This window comes from Dendropsophus ebraccatus, chromosome 2, assembly GCF_027789765.1.
Source record: "Dendropsophus ebraccatus isolate aDenEbr1 chromosome 2, aDenEbr1.pat, whole genome shotgun sequence".
NCBI classification, from domain to species: domain Eukaryota; kingdom Metazoa; phylum Chordata; class Amphibia; order Anura; family Hylidae; genus Dendropsophus; species Dendropsophus ebraccatus.
The window spans coordinates 178,524,374-178,548,012 of NC_091455.1; the positions used below are offsets into that span (position 1 = coordinate 178,524,374).

Sequence of the window (23,639 nt, forward strand, 5' to 3'; positions counted from 1 at the left end):
TTAAAGTTAAATGCAGGTTATTGAATTTTACATACTCCCTTAAATAATTTCAGCTGTCATGGCTGAATGAATAGCAGCAGTGAGAAGATCACATAAGGCTAACAATCTTCCAATTCTTTAATGTACTGTTTTCCTGTAGAGAGAGATCATCATTCACACACCTGTAAGTAACAACTACACAAAAATGATTAATTTATTCATTAAAACTGAACATTGCTCCAGTAGCTCTGAAGTAGATCTCTATAAAGCATTTATTACCGGATGTCAAGTTCAGATTATTTAGAACATTGTTCAGCAACAATGATAAAACAGAGCACATATTTCCAAAAAAATAAAATATATTTTCAATAGGAAAATAAGAATTTACAAAATACTGCTCAATGTTTACAGTGGTTCCTTCCTCCTCTTCTTCTTCTTCACTTTATGTTCGGAAACATCTTGGCTATTTGAAGCCAGTATATCAGTGTTCTCTACTCCACCATCAGTCTGGAAAGCACTGGTCTCACTGTCCATTTCAGTAGGATTGCGGTGTTTCTTTTTGTGTTTCTTTACTTTGGGGGTTTCCTGCTGAGTTATGAAGTAGTCTATGGGAGATTCTTGAGATGAAGCAGTAACCACACCATTTTCAGAGTCCTGATCTAGGGTCGTAGAAGCTTTGTGTTTTCTCTTGTGTTTCTTCTTAGTGGATCCATGATCAGTTTCGGATGTTAATATGCTATCATCAGTGACCAACGAATCTTCCATTATCCCATTTTGTACGCTGCTCTCAAGATTAGGGTAATCCCTACGTTTCTTTTTCTTAGATTTTTTGGATTTATGTTCTTTACTTGAAGTGACCTCTGATGTGTTTTCAAGCCCAACTACACTACTGTCTAATGTTGCATCATGATCATCCTGATTATGTCCATCAACCTCTACAGAATCTTGAGAAAGGGGTTCCTGATGCTTGCGTTTCTTCCTCTTATTCTTTGGAGTTTCCACCAAGCTTAAGCTTTCATCCCCTTGGCTTTCTGTTCCTTCATTTTGTGAAAGTGTTTCTTCGAAAGAACGTTTCTTGCTTTTCTTCTTGGAGGTGTGACCTGATAATATACTTGTCTCACCGGCTGTGTCTTCTTCTGGGATTTCTGTACTGTTCTGCGCATCATTGTCTGGTACATTAGCGTTCTGTTCCACAGACATTGCATTAAAATTTTCAATGGCTTCAGCTTCCATTCTGAAAAGGAAGAAAAAAAATCTAAGGTCACATTTTGCATGAATACATACATAAAATTGCATAGTAGGCAATAAGCATATGGAGAACATGACTAGTCATCAGGATGTGCACTTTACAGCCCTGCAGGAGACTTAAATCTCTCTGTGTAAAAGGACCCTATCTGACAGATTTTTGAAGCCAAAACCAGTAATGGATTTGAAAAGAGAAGAAATCTCAGTCTTTCCTTTATGACCTGTTCCCTGTTTATAGTCTGTTCCTGGCTTTGGCTAATAATATCTGTCAGATAAATCTCTGTGTAAAGGCACCATTAGTCATTGATGAAAACAAGCATTATCCCCTGTGCTGTGGCTTACAAATTGATAGATAGGGGTCCAACCGCTAGGATCCCCATCAATTCCTAAGAAATGGGAGATAATAGTCCCTGGAATGACCAACGGATTATGCGCATGCATGGAAACTGCTCCATTTGTTTTCTATAGGGCTGCAGAACACTTCAGAGTTCAGCACTTGGCAATGTTTGTCAGTCCACTAGAGAATGAATAAACCACTGGTTAAGCATATGCAGTGTGCACCATTCAGTTCGGGATCAGTGATGGTCTGCTGTGGCCACTGATTGGCTGAGCAGGGCAAGTCATGTGGGGATGGGATGGCATACAACCCGGAAAAAGCACACACCTGTAGTAGTACCAGAAGTGTTGGTGCATCAGCATTGGGGATAGCCAAAGGCAACGAGTACAGTATGCACATTTTTTAAAATCCCCAGCCTGGGAAGAAGTTTTGTTTTTGTTAGACTACCTCTTTAATGGCATATACATAAGATAAGCCATAAATGACTGCTCGGTTACTAGAACTGTTTCCTCTTATAAGGTAAAAACCGATAAGAGAGGTATAGGTGGCATCTGCATTGCACTCTGCCATCTTCAGCAATCCAATGGCATAGGAGCAATGGCTAAGCATGTGCACTGCCCCTTCATTCATTCAGGAGACAAGGGACCTCTATTCTCATAAATAGGGGTAGGGGTCCCAGCAGTCAGACCCCCACTGATCAGATCTTTTTCCTTGTAGTCTTTGTGTAATCATATTAAACAGACAGGACAGGAAGTAAGTCAGGGTGAACAGTAGCATTCTTACTTTCTATCCATTCTGCCACGGATGCAAAATACACCCGCTGCATCCGAATCCAACCGGGTGACTTCAAATTCCAGCTCATCCCCTATATTGACTTCTAGATGTTGCCAAGCTTCCACAGACATCTTCATGGGCCTCGGTATGGACGCATTGAAACAGCCATGGACCAGGCAACCAAGATGACTGGGCGCCTTCTTGTTAACAACCCCCTAAAAGAACAAACAATTTGCATATTCATATTTACTGCCATAAAATACATAAAAGACGAAACTATTTGGAAATGGATACAAGATAATACACAATCCCCCCTTTCCCGCTCGGCACCACCGCACCCCGTACTAACTTCCTGGTTCAGCATGACAGAACGCAGCAGTACTGAGCTGAATGAGCTGACACTGCGGTGTCTTCCCCTGACATTACACATACCTCCACGGACAATCCAAGCCCTGGAGACATTTGGGATGTCAGAGGGAGACATAAAAAAGTTCAAAAAACAAACTTACCAGCTCTGATTATCCAAGCGTGTCACAGCCCGGCAACCGCTGTCAACAGTACAGCGAGAGGAAGGGGCCAAACTTGAAAAGAAAGCCATTTTGCTAATGCAAAGCATTTTCAAAATAGTTATTCTTTTGCATTCCCTAACAAACGTTTAGGTGATGGGAATACCCCTTTAAGATGCCATGCATACATGTATTCATACATTTTCATTAACCCCTAGACGACCCTGGACGTAGGGTTACGTTAGGGCTGGGCGATATTGGCCTAAATCAATATTGCGGTTTATCGCATATGTAGCTGCGGTAACGATAATTGGACGATAACTATGCCACGCCCCCTTTGTAAGCCACACCCTTTTACAAGCCACACCCACTTGGCCGTGCCAAACTGGGGATAGTTTGTTTCAATAAAATTTTAAAAAAGTACAGTACCTCAATGAGCAGCAACCCAAACTATGTGCACACTACAGGACGTGTATATACAGGTACACAGCATACAGCTATGCGCACACTACAGGACGTGTATATACAGGTATACAGCATACAGCTATGCGCACACTACAGGACGTGTATATACAGGTATACAGCATACAGCTCTGTGCACACTACAGGACGTGTATATACAGGTATATAGCATACAGCTATGTGCACAATACAGGACGTGTATATACAGGTATATAGCTATGTACTATAGGTACCCAGAGTATATATGATGGGTATATAGTATATACAGGTGACAGTACAGGGACGTACAGTATATATGATGGGTATATAGTATGCTATGTATAGGTGACAGTACAAAGGCACTGTTATGGGGACATTATGAGTGGCACATTATAGGGGGCTGTAGATGGCGCTGCACTGACACGCTGTGAAGATCTCTCTCTCCTCTACTATATGGGGAGGCGGGCAGCCGTGTATGGGTACACAGTGGGGGGCGGGCAGCCGTGTATGGGTACACAGTGGGGGGGCGGACAGGGATCTATGGGTACACAGGGGGGGCGGGCAGGGGTCTATGGGTACACAGGGGGGGCGAGCAGGGGTCTATGGGTACACAGGGGGGGCGGGCAGGCAGGAGTCTATGGGTATGGGAGCTGTAGTTCCCTCAGTAACAGTACAGGACTGTAACATAGGAGGAATAATGGGCTCCAGCAGGCAGGAGACCACACACAGCAATAACTTCTCCTGCCTGCTGAGGCCCATTATTCCTCCTATGTTACAGTCCTGTACTGTTACTGAGGGAACTACAGGACAGCCGCCCCCATGTGCTGCTCCTCCACCTTCAGCTCTGACATGGCCTCTTCCCTGCACACACAGGACAACGTGTGCAGCGCTCGCTCGCCGGTCAGGAGTTGGGGGACCGGTACCAGTCCCGTCCCAGTGCCCTTCTCCCCCGGCCAGCGAGCGCTGCACGTTAATGTTCTGCGTGTGCAGGGACGGCAGGCGGGCGCTCGGACTGGATGGGTGCGGGGAGAGGGCTGTGCACTCGGGCACTCACCTGGGCCCTGCTGCTCCTCCACCTCCCGCTCAGATTCCGGCGTCCCTGCACATAACGTGCAGCGATCACGCCGGGCCGCGAGTTTATGTGCAGGAGCTCTCGGGGAGATAAAAATAAAAAATTACCGCTGATACCGTCCTGGCTAGGTTGAGGTCGGTTAACCAACGCCAGTGACGGTATCTGTATTTTTGCGGTATACCGCCCAGCCCTGTATAGTTAACAATGTTCGTGCAGCCCTTGCTGTATATAGTAAATAATAAACTGTATACATTACCTCTCATGCTCCCTGGTATCTTCCTGGCTTCTCACCAGCCACCGGTACAAGTTCAGAGCCGGTCTCTGAAGCCTCAGGCTCCTCAGCCAATCACTGGCTGCGGTGGTACTGTTCTGGTGAGCAGCCTATCACTTCAGAGACCGGCTCTGAACTTGTACCGGCGGTTGCAGGGAAGCATGGAGAAGCGAAGAGAACACAGAGGAGCGTGGAGAGGTAATTCATTAGCCGTCGGTCGCGCATCACTGTTACATGTAGCGATGCGCATCCGGCAGCCGATAATTTTAGGTCAGCATCAGAAGGCATGACCAGCCAATCATTGTCTTTTTACATGGAGCAATGATCTGCTGAATCGGCAGATCTGTGTAACTTTAGAGGCATACCAGACATGTTAAAGTGTCACTGTCATGATTTTTTTTTTTTTTTGCAGAAATCAATAGTCCAGGCGATTTTAAGAAACTTTGTAATTGGGTTTATTATCCGAAAAATGCATTTTTATCATGAAAAAGCAGTTTGAAGCTCTCACCCCTGTCTTCATTGTTCTCCTATGGAGAGAGCTAAAGAAAAGACCAAAACAGGACAACAAAGAGTTAATCTACAAATCCCTCACAGGATATCTCCTGTGACAGTCACCAGTGACCTGTCTGAGCTCAGATTACAGCTGTCACCCAGCTCTGTGCCTGTAATCCTCTGTTATCTGCTTTCTGCTGCCGGCTAACTCCCTCCTTCCTCCTCCCCCCTCCCCTCTCCCTAGAACAGACAGGGTACGACTCCTGCAACAAGTCACAATTTTCAGATTTTTCAGAGTGGATGAAAAAGAGGAAGGAGGGGGGGACCTGGGAAAAGGCTTTTTACATGCAGATAATGGCAGATTTGGCTAATAAACCCAATTACAAAGTTTCTTAAAATCGCCTGGACTATTGATTTCTGCAAAAAAAAAAAAAAAAAATACGACAGTGACTCTTTAAGACTAAATAACCACAGGTATATAAGTGCTCTCTGCTGCCACCTCTGTCAATGACAGGAACTGTCCAGAGCAGCAGCAAATCCTCTCCTGCCCTCCAGACTAGAAAGAATACAACACTTCCTGCAAGACATACAGCAGCTGGTAAGTACTGGAGGACTCGACTTTTTTTTTTTTTTTTTTTAATAGAAGTAAATGACCAATCTCTGGCACCAGTTGATTTGAAATAAAAAAAAATACTTTGGGTGTACATCCCCTTTAAATCAACTGAAAAGATAAAATTGCCCCTGCCTAATGTCATCTTTCTGGGTGTATCACATAACGAGACAGGATATACTTAAAGCGAATGTATCACTAGGTACATCGCTTTGTTTTTTATATTAACAGACCAGCGAGGGAATGCCAATGCCGTGGCCCTTTTTTTAACCAGCACCCAGTTCCCAGTGTATACACTATGGCTGTGATTCTATGCAATCTAATGTAATGCCGCAGTGGCAATAAACTACTGCTGTGTCTGCAAACTGCAAAAACGGACGTTGTTTAATGAAAAAATACCCTGTGTGAACGTGGCCTCAGAGCAGGAAGCAGAGTAATGACGGGTTTAGGTGTAACTGTCATGTCACACAACTGTACAGAAAGCAAATAGTATAAGTGATAGGAAACTGACTGGTTTTGGGAGGCAAAAAAGTCTCTTTCTGTCCTCAAAAAGCTGCCCCCCCTCCATAGGTTATAAATGACAGTTACACTATAACACTATTTTATAGCTTCCATGTAAATATATGCTGGGGAGGTTGTGAGACGCCTAACAGCGGCATCTACCATCCAGAACATAGGAGCCATCTAACAGATATATTGGGAGCTCATTCATGATGGAGCAGTCAGGTTGTACAACACTCAGCATCTACCATAAAGCATCATGTCAGCCTGGGAGGGGGTGTATTCCTGATTATCACCATAAATAAAGCCCCTCTATAGACCCCGTCCTGCACTACCAGGCAGAGAAAACACTGGTTATTACTTTTATTTACTAATGGGACTAAAAGTGGAGCAGAGAACAAATCCTGTAATCTTATAATGTAGAAGTCCAGTGCAGGTACATATAGGGGGAGATTTATCAAACATGGTGTAAAGTGAAACTGGCTCAGTAACCCCTAGCAACCAATCAGATTACAGGTTTCATTGCTCACAGACTATGGAAAATGAAAGGTGGAATCTGATTGGTTGCTAGGGGCAACTGATCCAGTTATACTTTACACCATGTCTGATAAATCTCCCCCATAGTATTCATCTCTGAGTGCTCTGGCCACACCCACTGCTTGTGATGTCATCATGACACGTATGAGGATGATGTCACAATAGAACCTGATTGTGGCAATAAAACCAAGCTGCACCCTGACAGCAGTGTTAGTCCAGGCTAACTTTTGTTGGAGTTGGAGTGTTGGAGAGTCTCTCAGGATGACTATCAGGAAGAGAAAGATTTCGACTGTGGCCCAGCCACCAAACCCTGCCCCACCACCCCGCCCCGCCCCATCCAACCCTGCCCCACCACCCCGCCCCGCCCCATCCCACCCTGCCCCACCACCCCGCCCCGCCCCATCCTACCCTGCCCCACCAGCAAGACCGGCTCGCATGCTCAAGAGGGCATACAAGAGTATCTGCGAGCCCATGGAGGTTGGCGGACGCCAATTTCCAGATGATGTGGAGATGGTGGATGTATCAAAGAAGAAGAGGAGGAAGATTTCCACATCTCGCCTGCCGGCGGTGGAGGACATGGAGGTGGACTGAAGGCTGCAGATTGAGGATCTACCTACATGCAACATCTATTGGGACTCATCTAGAGGTAAGAGCCTGACAGTGACAACCCTCTCATCTCTGACTGTTCTACAACTGTGAAAAGACAAAATGTTCATTTTCTCACTCATTTATTTCTCTTATTTCTTTGCAGTTTCCCAATAACCTCTATAACATCTGAGGCTCCTGAAGACTCCAACAGAGAGGAGACCATCTATAATATCTGAGGCTCCTGAAGACTCCAACAGAGAGGAGACCATCTATAATATCTGAGGCTCCTGAAGACTCCAACAGAGAGGAGACCATCTATAATATCTGAGGCTCCTGAAGACTCCAACAGAGAGGAGACCATCTATAATATCTGAGGCTGCTGAAGACTCCAACAGAGAGGAGACCATCTATAACACAGGTGTCAAACCGCTGAGACTCTCATGAAGACTCATCCAGAGAGAAGACCCCAGTTTAGCAGACCATCAGTAGCCGACCACTCATCCTCACAAAACTTTTGCAATTTATTCAATTATTAATAAATATATATTTTTATACCAAGTTTTCTTTTTTTAAACTTTGTTTCTTCCACGGGTCTTATATAGTTTTTTTTTCTGTAAAAAAAAAAGGCTAGGGCTTTTTTTTTTTTTTGGAGATAGGTGTTATTGTCCACACAGTATGCACCTACACTGTAGCCCACTCTATACGGTAGATAGCCGCTATACTGTACGTACCACTGCTGCTAGGCTTCTATAATAAAGGGTTCTCTGTAGTTTGGTCCCCATAGGGTGTGTGTGTGTGTGTGTGTGTGTGTGTGTGTGTGTGTGTGTGTGTGTATGTATGTGTATGTGTGTGTATATATATATATATATTTTTTTTTTTTATTATTATTATTTAGTGTGTCGGGAGGCTGCTACTGCACAACTGCAACTCCTAAAATTTTCTTGTGCACTACAACTCTTAGCATACTTCCTTGTGCACAAGGAGGTATTCTGGGAGTTGTAGTGCACAAGGAGGTACAGGGTAGGGCTGGGCGATATTGGCCTAAATCGATATCGCGGTTTATCACACATGTAGCTGCGGTAACGATAATTGGACGATAAATATGACACGCCCCTTTGTAAGCCACACCCCTTTTGCAAGCCACACCCACTTTTTAAAGTTGATTTAAAAAAAAAAAAAAAAAAAGTAACTCACCGAGCAGCAACTGAAGGCAGTGAATTTAGTCTATTGTCATTATTATTATTTGTCATTATTAGGGGGTCTCAGCAGAGTTATACAGCTACGTACACACAGGAGGGGGACAGATCTCTGTATATACACCCAGGAGGGGGACAAGTCTCTATATATACACACAGAAGGGACAGGTCCCTATATAAACACTACGAACACACAGTAGGGGACAGGTGTATGTATGTGTGTGTAGATATATATATATACACACACACACACACGGACAGGTCGCTATGTACATATGGGAGGAAGGGAGACAGGTCCCTATATATACACTATGTACACACAGGAGGAAGGGGGACAGGTCGCTATATATATATATATATATATATATATACACACACACAGGAGGAAGGGGGACAGGTCGCTATATATACACACAGGAGGAAGGGGGACAGGTCGCTATATATACACACAGGAGGAAGGGGGACAGGTCGCTATATATACACACAGGAGGAAGGGGGACAGGTCGCTATATATACGCACAGGAGGAAGGGGGACAGGTCGCTATATATACGCACAGGAGGAAGGGGGACAGGTCGCTATATATATACACACAGGAGGAAGGGGGACAGGTCGCTATATATACGCACAGGAGGAAGGGGGACAGGTCGCTATATATATATACACACAGGAGGAAGGGGGACAGGTCGCTATATATACACTATGTACACACAGGAAGAAGGGGGACCTGTCCCATCCTGTGTGTGTGTATATAGCGACCTGTCCCATCCTGTGTGCGTATATATAGCGACCTGTCCCATCCTGTGTGCGTATATATAGCGACCTGTCCCATCCTGTGTGCGTATATATAGCGACCTGTCCCATCCTGTGTGCGTATATATAGCGACCTGTCCCATCCTGTGTGTGTGTATATAGCGACCTGTCCCATCCTGTGTGCGTATATATAGCGACCTGTCCCCCTTCCTCCTGTGTGTACATAGTGTATATATAGCAACCTGTCCCTCTTCCTCCTGTGTGACAGCTCTGCTATTCCAGGTACAGACAGAGCCTGTGTGTACATGGGGAAACCACTTTCTCCTTCAGCCTCCGCCTGTCAGTGATCTAGAGCAGCAGAGAAGCTAAATCAGAAAGCGGCTCCTCCGTGCAGTAGCTGCCACTAGTCAGACACTGTCTCTTTCTCTGGGCAGTACACAACGGGAGGAGCAACAACCCTTCGGCTGCAGAGTGTTATCTCCTGGAGACCGGTGCCGGCTAGTTACGGGGGAGGGCTGTGTGGACGGCAGAAGCACACAGTAGTAGGCTACCTCCTGAAGGCTGCTGCTGTTACACGGAGGGGGGATAGCTGTGGCAGCGCACAGTGACTGGAGCCTGGTAACCGCCCTGGCTCCAGGTCACTGCTCTGCGCGGCAACTGCCCTGTTTGAAATGATGGCCCGGCAGTGACAGGAGGGGGAGGGGGCAGAGCGTTCACCCCAGCAGAAGCAGGCCGGTCTGTGCAGCGCGTGCTGCCTGGATAGGGGAATGTTGGACACTCCGAGGCTGCGGGGCTCAGTGTCTGCCTCTTGGGGCTCCTGAGGGAGATAAGCCAGATCCCTGGGCTGTAGTGTCGGAGCTCAGTGATCCCCGCTCCTGTCTCGAGCCTGGGATAAGACTCCTCTCATCCGCTGCAGCCACGTCCTGCCTGGCTCTGGCATCCCTGCGTCTCTGCACATAAAGCACCCAAAACTGTGAAATACCGCAGATACCGTCCTGGGAAAGTTGAGGTCGGTTAACCGACGCCAGAGACGGTATCGGTATTTTCACGGTATACCGCCCAGCCCTAGGTTACGTCATGGAAGTCTGTCCCCAGACGACCCATGACGTAACCTTACGTCATGGGTGTTATTCCCGCTATGAAGCGCGCTCCGGAGCGGAGCGCGCTTTATAGGAGGTGGGGGCCGGCTGCAGTGAGCAGCCGGGACCTCACCGGTAATGACACGCTGCAGCGATCGCGCTGCCGCGTGTCATTAACCCCTTAAACGCCGCGATCGCGGTGCGACCGCAGCGTTTAAGTGTAAGTGACAGGGGGAGTCCCCTGTCACTTACCGATCGGGACCCCCGCAGTGTGACTGCGGGGGTCCCGATCGGTAAAACGGACTGCAGGAGGTCTCTCACCTGCCTCCGTGCGGTCCGATCGGCGATCTGCTACTCTAAGCCTGCACAGGCAGGCTCAATGAGCAGATCGCCGATAACACTGATCAATGCTATGCCTATGGCATAGCATTCATCAGTGTAGAAATCAGACTAATCTATGTACAAGTCCCCCAAAGGGACTTCAAAAGTGTAAAAAAAAAAAAGTTCAAAACACTAACACACTACCCCAAAACCCCTCCCCCAATAAAAGTCTAAATCACCCCCCTTTCCCATTATATAAATAAAACATATAAAAATGAATAAATAGATAAACATATAATATACCGTAGCGTGCGCAATTGTCCGATCTATTAAAATATAACAAGCGTCATTGCGACCGGTAAACGGCGTACACGAAAAGAGGGGAAAAAGTGCGCAGATTACCGATTTTATGTTACATTATATATTAAAAAAAATCAATAAAAAGTGATCAAAACGTCCGATCTTCACAAATATGGTATTAATAAAAACTAGAGATCATGGCTGAAAAAATTACACCCCATACAGCCCCATAGGTGAAAAAATAAAACCGTTATAAGCGTCACAATAGGCCCATTTTATTAATATTTAATTGCCAAAAAAAAGGATTTCATAAAAAAAAATATATATAACATTAGAGAATCTGTGTAACCTGCATGTGGTTGTGTTCGGGCTGACCTATAGAATAATAGTGTCATGTCGCTGTTACCATATAGTGCATTACGTAGACACAGGAACCCCCCAAACGTTACCATATTGCATTCTTTCTTACGATTTCACCTATTTATATCTTCATAAATAATATATTTGGAATTCCATCATACATGTTATGGTAAAATGAAAGACGCCATTACACAGTACAACTATTCCTGTAAAAAACAAGCACTTACATGGCTTGTAGATAGAAAACTGAGAGTGCTGGAGCTCTTAGAAGGGGAGGAGGGAAAAACGAAAGCACTAAGATCAAAATTTGCGCGGTCCACTGGGTCATTTTGGGCCTGGTCCTCAAAGGGTTAAAGAGAATGTACCACCAAGTACATTGCTTTAGGTTTTATACATTAACAGACTGGCACTTGCCTGGGGATGCCGGTAACAAAGTCCTTTTTTTTTTCTTTTAAACAGCCGTCTTCCCGCACATGGCGCCAGTCTATTCCCGAGCCTGGCCTGATTCTAATGGAGCCACGTCACAGAGGGGAGAGGGTTTTGTCACACTGGGGGCCTCTAGTGCTCGGGAATCGACCGATGCCATATGCGGTTTAAAAAAAGGACAGTGGTTGTACATTTGCTTTAAAGAAGCTTGTTGCTGGATGGGTGATTAAAAAAAAATATTTTTAAATGGTGCGTTGACAATTACAAGATCCGCAGCAGATTTGAAGCGGTAGATCTGAAACTTCAAATCTGCTGCGGATCCTGTACATGTGAACGCAAACTAAAAAGGAGACATTAGTAAAACACAACTACAAGCCACAGAACATACGTCTCATTACATATTGGTTCTTACCACAAGCTTCTGTCCATATTCTGGCTGGAATATGACAAAGTCCGCTTCAACATTGATGTGAATGTAACCAATATCATCGAATATGTCACCCAATTCTCCAATAAGCTTGATGTTGTCATACGCCACAGGGACTCCTTCCAACCTTATATAAGAAGGACAAAGATACTATTACAAAAACATAATTCCACAAAGATAACTTACTTTTGCTAAGAATTGTTCTGGTACTAAGTTTAATTCCTCATCTCTCTTATATCTCATATTTCAGATATGCAAGTAGCCAGGTTCCAGCAGCCATTTAAGTGGTACTCTAGCAAAGAAAAAAAATCCTTCAAATCAACTGGTGCCAGATATTTGTAATTTAAGTCTATCAAACAATCTCAAGCCTTCCAATACTTCTTAGCTTCTGTATGTCCTGCAGGAAGTGGTATATTCTTTCCAGTCTAGAAAGCAGCAGAGGTTTTTTATGTGCTTTGGATAGTTCCTGACATGGACAGAGGTGGCAGCAGAGAGCACTGTCAGACTGGAAAGAATACATCACTTACAGCAGCTGATAAGGACTGGAAGAATGGAATTTTTTAAATAGAAGTAAATTACAAGTCTCTTGCACCAGTTGATTTGAAAGTTTTTTTTCTCCACTGGAGTACCCCTTTAAATGGAAACTCTGCATAAGAAAAACTTGTTTTCTATTAAAAGTTATATAGATGTGTCTATACAATCTATTACTGTATCTGTACAGTTCTGCCACACTGGTAGCTGATAGAAATCCAGAAAGTAAAAAAAAATATGGCCCCTGTGCCAATTCACATTGTCTCCTGCTCCTGCTGCTATCCCCCTAGGACAGTGATTTTCAACCAGTGTGCCGTGGCACACTAGTGTGCCGCGACACATGGTCGGGTGTGCCGCGGGGAGAAGCAGGGGGGAGAAGTATGGTGGAGAGAAGCACAGGAGAGAAGCGGGAGGGAGAAGTATGGTGGAGAGAAGCACAGGAGAAAAGCAGGGGGGAGAGAAGCACAGGAGAGAAGCAGGGGGAGAAGTATGGTGGAGAGAAGCACAGGAGAAAAGCATGGTGGAGAGAAGCACAGGAGAGAAGCAGGGGGGAGAAGTGCGATGCCCTGACCCGTGAGGGTCACTTCGCAGTGCAGGTGTTGTGAGCGGGCAGGAACCGGGGCAGCTGCAGGGTATAGGATTGTCACAGTATAGGGCCTGAGGATGGCACAGCTGAGGGACCGGTCTGCGGTATAATTGCTACTGGGCATGCGATTCTTCGCTGTTCCTAGTCAGGGCACCAGTAAATGGACACCAATGCCAGGGCTCAGTAACAGCGGTGGTTACACTTTTATTGTAACTGAGGTAACTGGTAGCAACAGTCTCTTCCGGATGCAACCGGGAATATAGCAGACTTATATAGACAGAGCTAAGGTGGTGCTGCATAGGCTAAGGTGAAACGTGCCGGATGATGGGAGTAGTAGTGAGAGAAGAATAGAGAGGCTGGGTGGATTAGAGTACTTGCGGTATGAATCTTGACTTGATGAGGAGATGAATAACAGGAACGACACCCAGATGAGAAGATACTCCAGGCACTTGAGCAGACGGACAGCCAGGATCTGTTACCGCAGAGCACCAGGTCCACTCTTCTGAAGGTGAAGAGAGACACAAACACACGACCTCCTTGCTTGGGAGCAGGGGCCGGAACTAACTAGCAAGGGGAAGTCACATGGTACTCCTGGCCAAAGCTCGATGGCCATTGGAGGAACCATGGTTACAGGGCTTGGTCACGTGATCCTCAGCCTTTGCATACCACTGCACAGAGTTAAACACATATACAATATACAGGAACCTGAGAGTAATAGGGACTACATAGTCACAGCTGCAGTGCAAATAGTTTCCAGAACAGGCATGGCTGTAATAGGAAAAATAACCTGACAGTGAGAAACAGACAGCGGGTTCTGGGACACTGCAGAAGTATGGTGGAGAGAAGCATGGGGGAGAGAAGCACAGGAGAGAAGCAGGGGGGAGAAGTATGGTGGAGAGAAGCACTGGAGAGAAGCAGGGGGGAGAAGCACAGGAGAGAAGCAGGGGGGAGAAGTATGGTGGAGAGAAGCACAGGAGAGAAGCAGGGGGGAGAAGTATGGTGGAGAGAAGCACAGGAGGGAGAAGAAAACAGGCCCAGGTTACACTGAGTGAGTATAAATGCATTTAGAATCTATATTATTAACTATATGTATAATATGTCCTGTTTTAGTGTCATTTTGTGCCATTTTGGTTGGTGGTGTGCCCCGGGATTTTCTAAGTATAAAAAGTGTGCCGTGGCTCAAAAAAGGTTGAAAATCACTGCCCTAGGAGACAAATCTTCCATGCCTCTGTCTCACATTGTGCGTGTTTGCTGATGATGCAGACAGAGGGCAGGGCGTGATGTCACAGGAGGCTTGGCTGGATCCCCCAATACCCTGACCGTCCAGAAGCAACTGCTGCACTAATTTTACTGATTGAAATGGGTGGGGGCTGTGATGATCACATAAGGGAAAGCATTGCATTCTGGGAAATGCCAAACCAAGAAGAACAGAAACACAAAACCAAGAAAAACAAATGGATTTTTGGTAGTTTCAAAACTGGGATAGACAGGTAAGTAATGCGTTATGCTTCTGCAGAAGTTTATTTTTATTTTTTTAACATCTACCTGGAGTTCCCCTTTAAGCCTGGGTTCACACACAGTATATTTCAGGCACTATTTGGTCCTCATGTCAGGTCCTCATATTGCAACCAAAACCAGGAGTGGATTAAAAACACAGAAAAGCTCTGTTCACACATTATGTGAACAGATCCTTTCTGTGCTTTCAATCCACTCCTGATTTTGGTTACTATGAGGACCTGACATGAGGATCAAATACTGCCTGAAATATACTGTGTGTGAACCCAGCCTAAAGCAGTAATGATGCCATTATCTAGTCGCAGTGACCTAAGACACACAGCTCCTCTATATTTTCTACCAAAGTTGATGCATTGCTAAAAATAAGGCTGCAAATATTACAACTGTGGCTGCCGACATTTATAGACATGAAACTGACTAGACACTAGTACTGTGCCTATGCTACCTGGTGCTAATTATTACAGGTGTATTCCAATCTGGACTTTTATAGCATAACCACAAAATACACCATAAATGTCCGATAGGCGCAGGTCCTTAAGATGAAAACCCCATCTATCTCCAAATCTAGGGCCCCCTATGGCCTGGTTGCAGCTGCCAGAAGAGGGTGAGAAACAGTTGTGCACTACAAGCTATACCGTTTCTACAACGCCCAAGCATTGAAAACCACATAGCTAGCAGTACTCTCTATGTACAATTCTTGTTTACCTTAAAGGGGTTGTCCAGCGAAAATTTTTTCTTTCAAATCAACTGGTGTGAGAAAGTTATATAGATTTGTAATTTACTTTATTAAAAAAACTGTACAGAGCAGGAGAGGTTTTCTATGGAGATTCATAAAAAAAAAAAGAGACAGAGTTCCTGTCTCAGCCAGAGATGTCAGCAGAGAGCACTGTGTCAGACTGAAAATAAAACACCATTTCCTGCAGGACATACAGCAGCTAGTAAGTATGGGAAGATGTGAGATTTTTTAATGGAAGTAAATTAAAAATCTATATAACTTTCTCACACCAGTTGATTTGAAAGAAAAAGATTTTTGCTGGTCAACCCCTTTAAAGGGAGTTAAACTGCATAAAACAGACCCTTTGTCCATTTAGGAAGAAGGTTGGAGGAGGCACTCAATTTAGACTTGGATGCGGTTACTAGAGGTGGGAGCCACATCTACTGAACATTTATAGTGTGTTTCTATGAATCTAACCTGCTGATAGCTCCCTACAATGTATGGGGCACCAAGGATGAAGTTTTCTCTTACCGTCATCTTCAGCGTTGTTCCTGTGCAGTTAGTCGTTTACTCCTCGGTAAGGGAAGAACGTTAGGAGCACTGTCCCACCCCCAGAGCACCCATCTGGCCCGACCCTGGCTGGCCTGCTCCTCTGATAATTAGAAGGGGCGGGCCGGTCAGTGGCAGGTTGGCACTATGGGGGCAGGGAAGTGCTCCTAACTGTGTTACCGGACCGATGAGTAAGGCCCCCTTCACACTTCAGGAAAATCTGTCAGGATTTCCTGTCCCATAGGGTTGCATTGAACACTGACAGCTTTCAGGATTTTTCCTGAAGGGTGTCCGTTCAGGAAAATAGGTCAGGAAATTATAGAACCTATCCTATGTTCATCAGGATTTCCTGAACGGGTGCCCCCATAGAAGTCTATGAGAGCTCAAAAAACCCTCATCTCCTCCTGCACAATACGGGGCTATCAGTAAGTGGAATTTGTCTAACCTGCTCATAGTTCCCCTTTAAAGGGAACCTGTCACCCGGCATTACGGCGCAGAGCCCGCCAGACCCCCCGGAGGAGCCCCGGATACTTACCCTATCCTGCAAGTCCCGCTCCTGGACCCGGGACGGAGATATCGGCTCCAGAGGGTGAGAGGAGTCCGATGCTTATAGAGAATGGCTGGAGCCGTAATTTTCTATGGGCGTCAGACTCATCTCTGCAGCGTGCGCACGGCTTCCGAAGGTGAGATCTCTGTCCCAGGACCGGCTCTAGGAGCAGTATTTGCAGAAAAGGGTAAATATCCGGGGGTCGGGCGGGCTCTGCGCCGTAATGCAGGGGGACAGGTTCCCTTTAAATTCAAACCTAAATTCCTTAGTGCCATCTGGGTCATTTATCATAAAGACCAATATTTTCTTTCCAGTCTGACACAGTGCTCTCTGCTGCCTCCTCTGCCTGTGACAGGAACTGTTCAGAGCTGGAGAGGTTTTCTATGAGGATTTGCTGCTGCTCTGGACAGTTCCTGTCATGGACAGGGAAGTTAGAGAGGACTGCGTCAGACTGGAAACAACACACCACTTATTGCAGGACATACAGCAGCTGGTAAGTACTGGAAGACTGGAGATTTTTAAAATCTCACAAATCTGTCTAACTTTTTAGTACAAGTTGATTTGAAAACTATTTTTTCCCATTAGAGTACCCCTTTAAATGGGTGAAAGATTTAACATTGAACTCCAATAAAGCAAGATGTATTTTTCTAATGCTGTGATCATACATGGTCGCTCACATAGTAAATAAATGTACTGATGACCATGGCTCCACTATAACAGCGGCTGATATGCACATGTTGTGTGTCCATTGACAGCTGGATCCTCTGTGCAGACAGTGAACTATAGTGAAAGTCTAACATGCTCCGACACATTACAGTGAACACGCAGACAGTTCTATGGGGAGGGATATCACAAGGTTTGTGAAACAATTAAAAGTATAAGTATGGAATCTGAGAACAGGATAGAGAATGGCTCAGTTATGATCACCACACGTCAGAAGACCAATAAGAATAGAGCCCAGATCTAAGATCGGACAGGTCATTGAGGTAGATGGGAGCAAACACTTAGACCACAACAGGTGTCAAACTCAGGCCCTCCATCTGCTAAAGAACTACAATTCCCATCAAGACTGGACAGCTTTAGCTTTGGCAGTCCAGGCATGATGGGAATTGTAGTTTTGCAACAGCTGGAGAGCCTGAGTTTGACACCTGTGACTTCATTCACGTGTCTGTAGAATTCCGTCCATACACGGCCAGTGTTCTGCAGGCTGTACCTGGGAGCGCCAAGCATCATGATTTGCTATGATGTCAAGAGCTCCTAAACAGTTTAAAAGTTCACGCTGGTGTACTGACAAAGCAGCGCAGCTGTGTCAGTACAATAGTGCAAACTTTTGAATTATTTAGGAGCTCCTGACATCGTAATAAATCATGATGCTGGGAGCTCCCAGGTCCAGTCCACAGACTGGCCGTGTATAGACATGTGACCATTACTGCAGTAAGACATATCTGTTGCATGTGAACAGGGCCCAACAACATGAATTGTATAGAACATTTCGTAATAAACTGCATAAGTTGCTTTACAATGGGGAAATCTCCGTCCGAAAATCTGACTGTAGACTATAATGATGTAAAGGAGTCGGATATGATTGACAGCTGAGGAAAGAGGCTGCTGCTGTGCTGTCCATGCCTCAGGATCACAGCAGGTGCCAGGAGACCCAGCGTCGTCAGTAACTTTGACATGTCTGACAGTAACGCTGATGGGCGATCCTTATGGTACGTTTACACACACAGATTTATCTGACAGATTTTGGAAGCCAAAACCAGGAATGGATTTGAAAAGAGGAGAAATCTCAGCCTTTACTTTATGACCTGTTCCCTGTTTATGGTCTGTGCCTGGCTTTGGCTTCAAAAATCTGTCAGATAAATCTGCCTGTGTAAACGCACCATTAGAATAGGTGATCTATATTAGAATGGCGGTGTCCCACCTCCCAATCAGCTGCTTATAGCAGCCAGGCCTCCTGTATGAGCTGCAGCCTCCCATGTACTATTTGTAGTACTGCAGTCAGTTACAAAGATCAGGCACTTCACCCTCTCTGCCATGTGTGCACAGAGACCACAGACAGCCGGACGGGAAGCAGGAGGGGACATAATTATACAGAAGGCGCCATACACCCCAGCGGCCTCCCCGCACACTTACACCACACTGTACTTGAGCAGTTCTGCATCCAGGTGCTCCTTTATGCCGGTGCGCTTCTTGTGCAGATACTTAGGGGGCAGCGCAATGTGTCTGCGATGCGTTTTCACCACCAGACATGAATACCTGCTGTTAATAAAGCCGCACGCTTCAGAGAAGGACGGCAACTTAAGACACGACAGGGTGGTAGGCTTCTCTGAGCTGTCGGCTGCGGTACCGCCTGCGGCTTCAGCCGGAGCAGCACTCTCGAGGCTGTCAGGTTCAGCCATGCTGTCCCGTCCACATGTCTTCACTGGAGGGGACCACGGCTGATGACGTATACCGCACAGCCGTCACTAGAGGTCAGAGTGAACGCTGCTTGGACGCCGCCATGTTTTTGAAGACCCAAAGAGCGGTCTTCTCCTCTTTGTCCCCATGTTTTTTGAGTGTTACAGTTTTTCTCTTTTAGAAATCAACAGGAAGTAGAACTGTGTTGTGTAAAACCGTTTAAAATTATATTATTATGGGATTTCCTAAGACTCTTGCAGGATACTATCAGTTGTAGCAGTAGTGAATAAGCGTCTCCCGTGACTGGCGGTGAGACGTGCACATACTATGTGCTGCTGCTATAGACTGTACATTCCCGTGATTACAGCACTTATCCTCCTTAGGACAGGTGGGGCGCTGTGTGGCCGCTCTCTCCAAGTCACACTTGGCACCAGGTGGTGCTGCTGCTGCTGGTTCCCAACATTTGCAAAATTTTCAGGGGGTGTGGCCTATTGTGGGCGTGGTTGGTACGTGTGTCGGGAGGTCCTAGCTGACCACAAGTGTTTTTTTCTTTTTCCCCCTTTTCCAGAATTTCCCCATAGCGTCCTCATTGTACAGACATTACAGTAAGGCCTTATTCACACGTTCCGTAATTTACGGATCCGTATTTCCTTATCCGAGTTAGTGCACATTGAAGTCTATTGGGCTATTCACACGATCAGTAGCAGAAATGGATGAAAATTAATCCGTAAAAAAAAAAAAGGACATGTCCTAGTGCGGCCCCGGTGCGGACCCAGATTTTTTCACGGATGCTCTCATTGACATCAATTGTCTACGGATTGTTTGCGGATTGCAACATGTTTGGCATCCGTATTTCCGTAGAAAAATATGGATAACTCATGCTCCTATTTGCACAGCAGTATATAGAAGTGCTGGGATCTATTATATTGTGCCGAATTTAGCTGACAGGCCATTCATTCACTGCTCACAAACTCTTAATTGATTCATTGATACTTTCCTAACCACATAGTAAACACCAATTTATTGTGCTAATTGGTAATGATGATTGGCAGCTGGGCTACAAAGGTACAAGTACCAATTACCTCAATAAATTGGGGTGTTTACAATGTAGTTAGGAAAGTATCAAGGCAGAACGGCACAGGAGGATCGCATAGGAGATCGCATCATTACCGCTGGAGGGGTCTGATGATGCCTCAGGAGGGGGTCTGATGCCACAGAGGGGGTCTGATGCCGCCGCAGGAGGGGGTCTGATGCCGCGGAGGGGGTCTGATGCCACCGCAGGAGGGGGTCTGATGATGCCAATCCCGGCCGAGCACGGAAGTGTCCCCGGTTGCCATGGTGATCGCAGGAGGGGTCTGATGCCGCAGAGGGGGTCTGATGCCGCCGCAGGAGGGGGTCTGATGCCGCCGCAGGAGGGGGTCTGATGATGCCAATCCCGGCCGAGCACGGAAGCGTCCCTGGTTGCCATGGTGATCGCAGGAGGGGTCTGATGATGCCTGTAAAGACCGAGCACAGAAGTGTCCTCCTGCGATCACCATGGCAACTGGGGACGCTTCCGTGCTCGGTGGTGATTGCAGGCATCATCAGACTTCCGTGCTTCCGGATGCAATACGGATGTCCAACCCGTAATTTTTAGCGGGTGGTTTCCGGACCCGAAAAAATTACGGAACGTGTGCATAAGGCCTAAGGCTCAGCTCACACGGAGCAAAAGTGGCGGAATTCATGTTCAGAGAGAGGAGGCGCACGAGCCCCCCATAGACTGTCATTATGACAGGGAGGCTGGTGGGATTCCAGTTTTGCTCCGTGTGAACGGAGCCTAAGAACAATACAGAGGGAGCATTACAAAGCCCAGTATCAGCCCCCAGCATATTATGCACCCCAATATCAGGTCCCAGCATATTACAGACCCCACTATCAGGTCCCCAGCATATTACAGACCCCACTATCAGGTCCCCAGCATATTACAGACCCCACTATCAGGTCCCCAGCATATTACAGACCCCACTATCAGGCACCAGCATGTTACAGTCCCCACTATCAGGTCCCAGCATATTACAGACCCCACTATCAGGTCCCAGCATATTACAGACCCCACTATCAGGCACCAGTATATTACAGACCCCACTATCAGGTCCCCAGCATATTACAGATTCCACTATCAGGTCCCCAGCATATTACAGATTCCACTATCAGGCACCAGCATATTACAGACCCCACTATCAGGCCCCAGTATATTACAGACCCCACTATCAGGTCCCCAGCATATTACAGACCCCACTATCAGGCACCAGCATATTACAGTCCCCACTATCAGGTCCCAGCATATTACAGACCCCACTATCAGGTCCCAGCATATTACAGACCCACTATCAGGCACCATTATATTACAGACCCCACTATCAGGCACCATCATATTACAGACCCCACTATCAGGCACCATCATATTACAGACCCCACTATCAGGTCCCCAGCATATTACAGATTCCACTATCAGGTCCCCAGCATATTACAGATTCCACTATCAGGCACCAGCATATTACAGACCCCACTATCAGGCACCAGTATATTACAGACCCCACTATCAGGTCCCCAGCATATTACAGACCCCACTATCAGGCACCAGCATATTACAGACCCCACTATCAGGCACCAGTATATTACAGACCCCACTATCAGGCACCATCATATTACAGTCCCCACTATCAGGCACCATGATATTACAGACCCCACTATCAGGTCCCCAGAATATTACAGATTCCACTATCTGGTCCCCAGCATATTGCAGATTCCACTATCAGGCACCAGCATATTACAGTCCCCACTATCAGGTCCCAGCATATTATAGACCCCACTATCAGGTCCCAGCATATTACAGACCCCACTATCAGGCACCAGTATATTACAGACCCCACTATCAGGCACCATGATATTACAGACCCCACTATCAGGTCCCCAGCATATTACAGATTCCACTATCAGGTCCCCAGCATATTACAGATTCCACTATCAGGCACCAGCATATTACAGACCCCACTATCAGGCCCCAGTATATTACATACCCCACTATCAGGTCACCAGCATATTATAGACCCCACTATCAGGCACCAGCATATTACAGTCCCCACTATCAGGTCCCAGCATATTACAGACCCCACTATCAGGTCCCAGCATATTACAGACCCCACTATCAGGCACCATTATATTACAGACCCCACTATCAGGCACCATTATATTACAGACCCCACTATCAGGCACCATCATATTACAGACCCCACTATCAGGCACCATCATATTACAGACCCCACTATCAGGTCCCCAGCATATTACAGATTCCACTATCAGGTCCCCAGCATATTACAGATTCCACTATCAGGCACCAGCATATTACAGACCCCACTATCAGGCCCCAGTATATTACAGACCCCACTATCAGGTCCCCAGCATATTACAGACCCCACTATCAGGCACCAGCATATTACAGACCCCACTATCAGGCACCAGTATATTACAGACCCCACTATCAGGCACCATCATATTACAGTCCCCACTATCAGGCACCATGATATTACAGACCCCACTATCAGGTCCCCAGCATATTACAGATTCCACTATCTGGTCCCCAGCATATTGCAGATTCCACTATCAGGCACCAGCATATTACAGTCCCCACTATCAGGTCCCAGCATATTACAGACCCCACTATCAGGTCCCAGCATATTACAGACCCCACTATCAGGCACCAGTATATTACAGACCCCACTATCAGGCACCATGATATTACAGACCCCACTATCAGGTCCCCAGCATATTACAGATTCCACTATCAGGTCCCCAGCATATTACAGATTCCACTATCAGGCACCAGCATATTACAGACCCCACTATCAGGCCCCAGTATATTACAGACCCCACTATCAGGTCACCAGCATATTATAGACCCCACTATCAGGCACCAGCATATTACAGTCCCCACTATCAGGTCCCAGCATATTACAGACCCCACTATCAGGTCCCAGCATATTACAGACCCCACTATCAGGCACCATTATATTACAGACCCCACTATCAGGCACCATGATATTACAGACCCCACTATCAGGCACCATGATATTACAGACCCCACTATCAGGTCCCCAGCATATTACAGATTCCACTATCAGGTCCCCAGCATATTACAGATTCCACTATCAGGCACCAGCATATTACAGACCCCACTATCAGGTTCCCAGCATATTACAAAGTCCACTATTAGGCACCAGCATATTACAGACCCCACTATCAGGCCCCAGTATATTACAGACCCCACTATCAGGTCCCCAGCATATTACAGACCCCACTATCAGGCACCAGAATATTACAGACCCTACTATCAGGCACCATCATATTACAGACCCTACTATCAGGCACCATCATATTTCAGACCCCACTATCCGGCACCAGTATATTACAGACCCCACTATCAGGCACCAGTATATTACAGACCCCACTATCAGGCACCAGTATATTACAGACCCCACTATCAGGCACCAGTATATTACAGACCCCACTATCAGGCACCAGTATATTACAGACCCCAGTATCAG

At 46.2% G+C, this 23,639-nt stretch overlaps 1 protein-coding gene across 2 annotated transcripts; it reads right to left on the reverse strand.

Moving 5' to 3' along the window:
• Positions 1-320: 320 nt before the first annotated feature.
• Positions 321-19,086, reverse strand: POLR1F (RNA polymerase I subunit F). Of its 2 annotated transcripts, none has more exons than XM_069960474.1 (4): positions 18,916-19,086; positions 12,199-12,340; positions 2,345-2,550; positions 321-1,213 (listed from the first exon to the last, which is right to left on the reverse strand). In XM_069960474.1, the coding sequence occupies exons 1-4, from the start codon at positions 19,056-19,058 to the stop codon at positions 385-387; spliced, it is 1,320 nt and encodes a 439-aa protein (XP_069816575.1). In that variant the 5' UTR covers positions 19,059-19,086; the 3' UTR covers positions 321-384. The 2 variants fall into 2 exon arrangements, with proteins under 2 accessions (XP_069816575.1, XP_069816573.1); XM_069960472.1 differs by having other exon boundaries at positions 18,793-19,086.
• Positions 19,087-23,639: the final 4,553 nt, after the last annotated feature.